Here is a 6,659-nt window from a genome sequence, read left to right as displayed (position 1 = left end):
GATGCTCAATTCAAAATATACAACGAACGATGTATGAATAAGAATTTTCTTGAAGCTTGAGTGAGAGAGAGATATGAATTAGTTGAAAGGAAAAGTACTAATACATATTTTGATTAAGAAAAACTGTTTATGACATCGAATAATAGTAAATTAAAAAGTATTAGTAAATTTGTAAAAACATTGATATTTTAAACATAAAATTAATTTAAAATAAAGATGAATATTATATTCTTCTAAGAATACAAAAACGATTATATTATTGTAGAATAAAATTAAAAATATTGCAATTTTTTATTTTTCTTGTTAATAAAAACTGAAATTGTTTAATTTTTTTTTTATTTAAACTTTTACTCTGTAAATAATAATACTATTCAGGAAGAGAGATAATTTGCCTTAATTTAATAATACATTCTTATATAATGTTCTAAAGATTATAAATTGAATAGTAACTTTTATCAACATTTTTTGTATACAACAATAATTCACTGGAATAGAGAATTGATTATATATCACAGAGAAAGAGAGAAAAAGACAGAAAGAGGGAGGAACTACGTTGCTATCTTTGCATTCCCGAATAAGCTGTCCAAGTGAGTGACAATAAATAAATGATTTTCTCAGCGACATTTCACGCGCGAACGACTCACGCAATTAGAATTCGCTCCGGTCTTCGATCTTGCAATTTATCGCTCCTGCAAACCGTACAAAAATGCCGGCGACCCAATTCTGAACTAAGGATTCCTACAAATCGTGACGCTATATATTCCTCATATCGATTTCTCGCAATACGCGGATCCGATAAATTTTCCGCGAGATCCGTTCTAATACGATCTGCGACAAGTTCACCGCAGTTTCATATATTCATGTTACGAGATACTAACAGGCAAACGTATACGGTCGTCATATTAGCTTTTCTACCGCAGAGAAACTCGACAAATTAAACTAAACTCAAACGAATTTTCGAAACAAATATAAATTCACTAGAAGAATTTAACAAAATCTAATGGATTTTAAAACTATAGAATATATTTCGTACATCGACCATACTTTGTAATAAGCTTCAGCTAAAATTAATTAAAAATTAGCACATCTATTCATTGTGAAATCAATTTCCATAGAAGAAATTCTAGCATTTTAGAAAAAAAATGGTATTCCATAAAATAATTTTTAAGATCATTTCATATGCCAATTTATACGTCAATCTGTACTTCTTATTAAGCAGCACACATTCTCCAGCAGTGTATTTGACGCCTGACCTATTTTGCGCGAAAAGCGAAGCCGGTGGGGCTGCATAGCCGCCATCAGTGGCCCGAGTCCTGAATAAATAAACCGTGTCAGGTGGTGGTGGGCCACCTTATCCTTCCTTTTATCTTGCCGTTCTTCCACACCGGCTCTATCTCGTAATTAATTTCGTGGATATATACAGCAGCCCGAGCTGGCCGGCCTTTAAAGACGGAAATTCTCGCGGGATCGTTTAAGACGCGCGATTCGTACCGAAAAATACTTTGAATGTAAATTCGGTGGCCCATTTGCAAATTGCTCGACGGTCCTTCTACGGCTTTTCGTTAATGCGCGTGGCTAATGGATTTGGATTAGGATACTGCCTAAAGTATTTTTACACTATTATGCAGACTATCTCAGAAATCGGGTATTTATTTTAAGTTGAAAATACTGGAAATTATTAAAAAACAAACGAGAATATTAATAACAAAGCGTCTATGAACTTTAAATTTAAAAAAAGATATTATTATGTAATAAACAAAATTTCTTTAAAGTGATTATGTGTTTTTCGGTTAATTTGGGATAAAATATAAATTAAGCAAATTACATTAATATAAAATTTTTTTTATAAAAATATAAGCTTATCTTAAAAATATACAAGAGGATACTTGTTGCTATTACGAAATAAGAAATTTAACACTATAGCAAACTTGATTCTAATTCTTGTATAATTACTGTTTTAATTTTTACACGCGCATGTTAAAATTTTCTCACTCTTATCTAAGGACACACAATTTATTCTTCTCCAACTTGTTGAGTTAATAATAAAAGCGTGTTAAATATTTAAATAACATCTTTTGATGTAATTTTTTACTCCCCTTCCTTCGTATTCAAGCAACTCAAGTATCTCAAACATATATTTGTATATACAGTGATTCTGTATCCGAGCAATATATATTTATATATTGAATGAAATATTAATATAACATGAATCAGAATAAGTTAGAAACAGAAAGCAATAAGAACATTTTGCAAAAATCCAACGCTGCATGGACTAATTTGATGCAATAAGAAAAATAAAATTTTCTGTCGTTACAAGTATCGAAATGAATGCTAAATGCTCGTCGATATTAAATTTATATTCTTGTCGTGCTCGAAATCCAAATTTTTCTTTCTTTTATAGTGGGCCAAAGCAGCTGAAATACGGAAACGTGCTTCGATCTAACGCATATTTAAATCGTAATGAAACATTTAAATTTATTTTTCACGTTTTCATGTGAAGCTGCGGGCTGTTACGATAGATGCTGAGATCGATATTGTTTAATAGCCAGTATGTTCTTGCCTCGCAGCGGGAACTACAAGGGCCGTCTGGGCTTGCCGTACGTGGCCGGAAAGCCATGCAGCATGTGCAAGGATCACTGCACGCAGGACACGCTTTGCACGAACGCCTGCTATCACACCGATCTGTGGTCCAACTGCGCCGAACTGCTTAGGACGTTTGGTTCATGGGTCTGCGAGACGGACACCAAGGAGGGTCGTGAACGCCGAAAGTTCTGTGGCGCCACATGCAATTGCAAGGACAAGATCTACTACCATCATGAAGGGTAGGAGGGCTTGACTTTGGGTCCACCGTGTTGCATGAATAATTTAATCGCTCTGCAAAACTAAACTCAGACCTAGTGGGTGTTACGACGGCTAAGCGGCAGCAGATCGTTTAATGGAGGGTCGTGTTGTTTTATTGATGAGCTCGTTTGTTTAATAATGAGGGGACGCTGAAGGAACGCTCGCGATGTTATGAGCTAAGGCATCGAGAAAGGGAGAGGGTGGGAAAAGAGAAAGAGAGGACACACATAGAAAACGGATAGCGAGTAAACGGGATAATATGCTAGATGAAGTGATTGTGGGATTTGTGTGCTATCTGAATCTCTGGGGCCTAAATTTAGTGGATTCTAAGGATCTAAAATCTAATAGATCGATAGATTTTGTTCGGCAATTTAACAATTACTGCACATAATCTTTCGATTCCAGAGATTCCAACATATTCTCGTTGTAATATAATCCTTGAATTTTAGAACTCTGAATTTTTATAATTCTCGAATATTCAGGATCCTTTGAAATTTCACAAATTGCCGGTGTAAAACTCGCGTCTGTCTTTTATGATTTGCATAAAACTTCATTTTTTATGAAGTTTTACGCGAAGTAATCAATACATTTGCAAAAGTCATAATTTTTATAATGTGCTACAACAATACTTAATTTAACATTTAACTTCTTTGTGTATTCGTTTCTTCCAATAATATAAAAATAGTTCAAATAAAGAATCTTAAATAGAAATGGATTAATTTTTCAGATGAATGTATTGTGATATTGACATCGAGATTAAAACATATTATATTTAATGTCTATATTTTACATTGTTAGAGATTGATATAATTTCCTAATTAATATGCACGTACACGTACGTTTGCAGAAGAACAAAGTTCCAGGACTGGGTTTGAAAAGTTTTTATATATATAATATACACTTAAAATTAACTTTTTATCAGTGATTCTTTAATCTGCTTCAATATGTACGTATTCAAAAAAAGATGAAGAGATCAACTTTATATTTTATATTTATTTATAATTATTTTCACATTGCTTATGTTCTTATAAACGTGTATAAAGTAAAGTTTAAAACGTAACATTTTATCAATTTAATGTGATTGCCTGCGTGAATCATATTTTTGGCTTTAAATATTTGTCATATTATAAAATATTCTACATCAAGTTAATTAAATGAATAAACGAGAAACTCATTTAAGCAGAAAACATAATAAGCTTCGAACTTATTACATTTTGTAAATTTAATCGTGAATGTTTCGCATTTCTTCTATTTTTTATCTGAAAAATAACTTTTAAATAAAAAAATTGTAAATAAATCCAGTGGGTAACATATCGAAACTGACAATTATTAGACGATAGACGTACTTCTAATTTTAGCTAACTTGTTAAGAGAAACAATGTAAAAATTAAACTAAGCTTTGAAAAGAATGGTGTGTCGATGTTTCTTGTCGTGATATAACGATGAAACTTCCCTTTATTAGCACAATTAACGATAATGATAACAGTTATTTTTATCTTTAGATTTAACAACAGCGTGTTTACGTGCAGTGCGATATTGGATGAAAGCAAGCCGGAATTGTAAAGTTAACTCTTTACCGCATAATTTCTCTTACAATTAAGAATATATTTCGGATGAGTATAACACGGTGCATTTAATCTAAAGATATAATCTCTTCTCACGAAACGATTTACAAAGATACATATCGCGCGACAAAAATGCATTATTATTATATCTTCGTAATGATACGTTTATTATGTAAAATGAAAATTATCGGCCAGATCATGAATAAATAAAGATTTATAATAACAAAAATACAAAAAATTTCTATCGAGTAAAAGATAAATTTTTCTAAAAATAAAATATTGCCAATATTTTATATAAATGACATCATTATTGTAAAAAGTAAGATATAATATAGCGCATCGCACGGTTTGTAACTGGTTATAACGGTTAATGAAAAATCATTGTTGTTATTTTTATAGGAAGTGAAAAATCGATATTATGAAATATATGTCATAATAATGCGGTAAAGAGTTAAGATAAATCGTAAATCATAAAACACATAATCAATGCGTTGAGAAACAACACGTGTGATGAATGGCGAGCATGATTGATGATAATGTTAGGTGTTTGATTATCGATAATTAAGAAATTCGGTAAAGAGATATAACAGTGAATGTAACGGTACAGCTCCAAATAAAATGTTTAAACTGTAATACTTTTTGTCCACTTATAAAATAAATATCCTGTAAATATTACATTTTCCTGCATTTCATCATTTACTTAATCATATTCGAATAGCCATAATCCACCAATAATTGTTTCATTAGCATTTGAATAATTTACAATTGTAATATTGAAATAATAAAATTTATCAATACGTAATAAATGCATAAGCAATCCTTGGCAACGTATAATATCAAGAGAGTTGAGTGCCTCTTTAGTGCCTATAATAAATTAATATTACTGTTAAATTTTGACAAAGCCATACTCTCGATTGGGAGAATGAACGCATGTCGGTCGATTATGGCACATTTAATCGATCGTAATATTTATTTGTTGGGAATCGAAGGATTAAACGGAATTATATGGCGAATAAATCGATGAGAGCTGTAAGGGAGGGTGGAGAGAGAAGGAAATTATCCCCTAGGTCAAGAGAAATGTGCAATTCGAGTTAGCGGTGAACCGAATGCATACCTCTTTTTGCTTCAAAGGGCTTAGGAATGCTTTTCAAACTGTGTCTGGGAACCGACAATAATGGTTCCGAACTTCGTCAGACTTTTAAATGAAGAGCACTGCATTGAGATTTTCTTATGTCAAATCGGTGTAATTATCGATTTTGATATTAATCTTTTTGCTAAGCGTAAATATAAGAATAAGTAATTTTATACATTTCTCATTATTGTTTAGCATTTTAACTCTCGCATTTTAAATACGAAGGGCAAAATGCTAAACAATTAAATATTCAGTTATAGTCTTAATATAATCAAAAATAATTTTATTTTTCTAAATATTTAATAAGTATTACCAAACAGTTGATTATATTATTATGTTTGTAATACTTATTAAATATTTAGAAAAATTAAAATTATTTTTAGTTATATTAATCAAACATTTAATTGAAATTATTTCACTCAGTATTTGACAGCTATTATCAGACTCTTTTTTTTAATGTGTTGGATTCTAATTTAGATAATCTATTAGCTAAAAAAAAAATTTAATTAATTAACTAAATAAAATAAGTCTTTAAACAAAGATATGTAGCAGAGAATATCAAATAATGTATTATTTTATAAATCCTTTTGCCAGTTGAGCCGGAATAGGCTGCTCAGAGCGATACAATCATCAATTTCCAGTATCAAAGGACGCAAGCGAAAATCGATTTTATCGTAACGGGCCCCACCAAGTGGAATAATACTCGTTCGTCGCGAAATTGGGCCGATTTGTCCATGGGCTGACGACTTCGGCAAAGCCGAAAGGCCCGACACAGATTCCTTTGAACATACCCGTAGGAAAGCCGGCAGAACCAAATGGCAATGCCATTCCGTTGCCGATAATGCCACCACGCGCTTTCGTCAAAGATCGGCGATCGCATTGTCGTGAACGAGCAATTTCCTACCGTACGTCTTTCGAAGATTTCTACGAGGCAATTGAAATCGACTAGTCGGAGCGAAAGGTTCGTTCGCTGAATTTAATCTTTTTTGTAGTTCCTTGAATTCTAGGGTGTAAGATCTAGAGGTGCCCGAGGAGATTAAGAGTACCGCGAATAGAAATAATGTAGGAAAATCTAAAAGAGCACGAGAAAAGAAGATTTATTTTACAAATTGCCTTCAAGT

At 32.0% G+C, this 6,659-nt stretch overlaps 1 protein-coding gene across 2 annotated transcripts in view; it reads left to right on the top strand.

The window, feature by feature from the left end:
* The window catches only part of LOC108692907 (cysteine-rich secretory protein 1-like), a 55,435-nt gene extending 52,289 nt beyond the window's left edge, over window positions 1–3,146 (top strand). For both annotated transcript variants that reach the window (XM_018201480.1, XM_018201481.1), the window contains exon 6: window positions 2,568–3,146. In XM_018201480.1, coding sequence (XP_018056969.1) covers window positions 2,568–2,826 — 259 coding nt within the window. In that variant the 3' untranslated portion in view covers window positions 2,827–3,146. The remainder of the gene's footprint in view (window positions 1–2,567) is intronic.
* Window positions 3,147–6,659: the final 3,513 nt, after the last annotated feature.

The sequence above is a fragment of the Atta colombica genome, unplaced genomic scaffold, assembly GCF_001594045.1.
Source record: "Atta colombica isolate Treedump-2 unplaced genomic scaffold, Acol1.0 scaffold83, whole genome shotgun sequence".
Lineage (NCBI taxonomy): Eukaryota > Metazoa > Arthropoda > Insecta > Hymenoptera > Formicidae > Atta > Atta colombica.
Note: the sequence above shows the minus strand (reverse complement) of the source record. Positions and strands in the feature narration are given on the sequence as shown.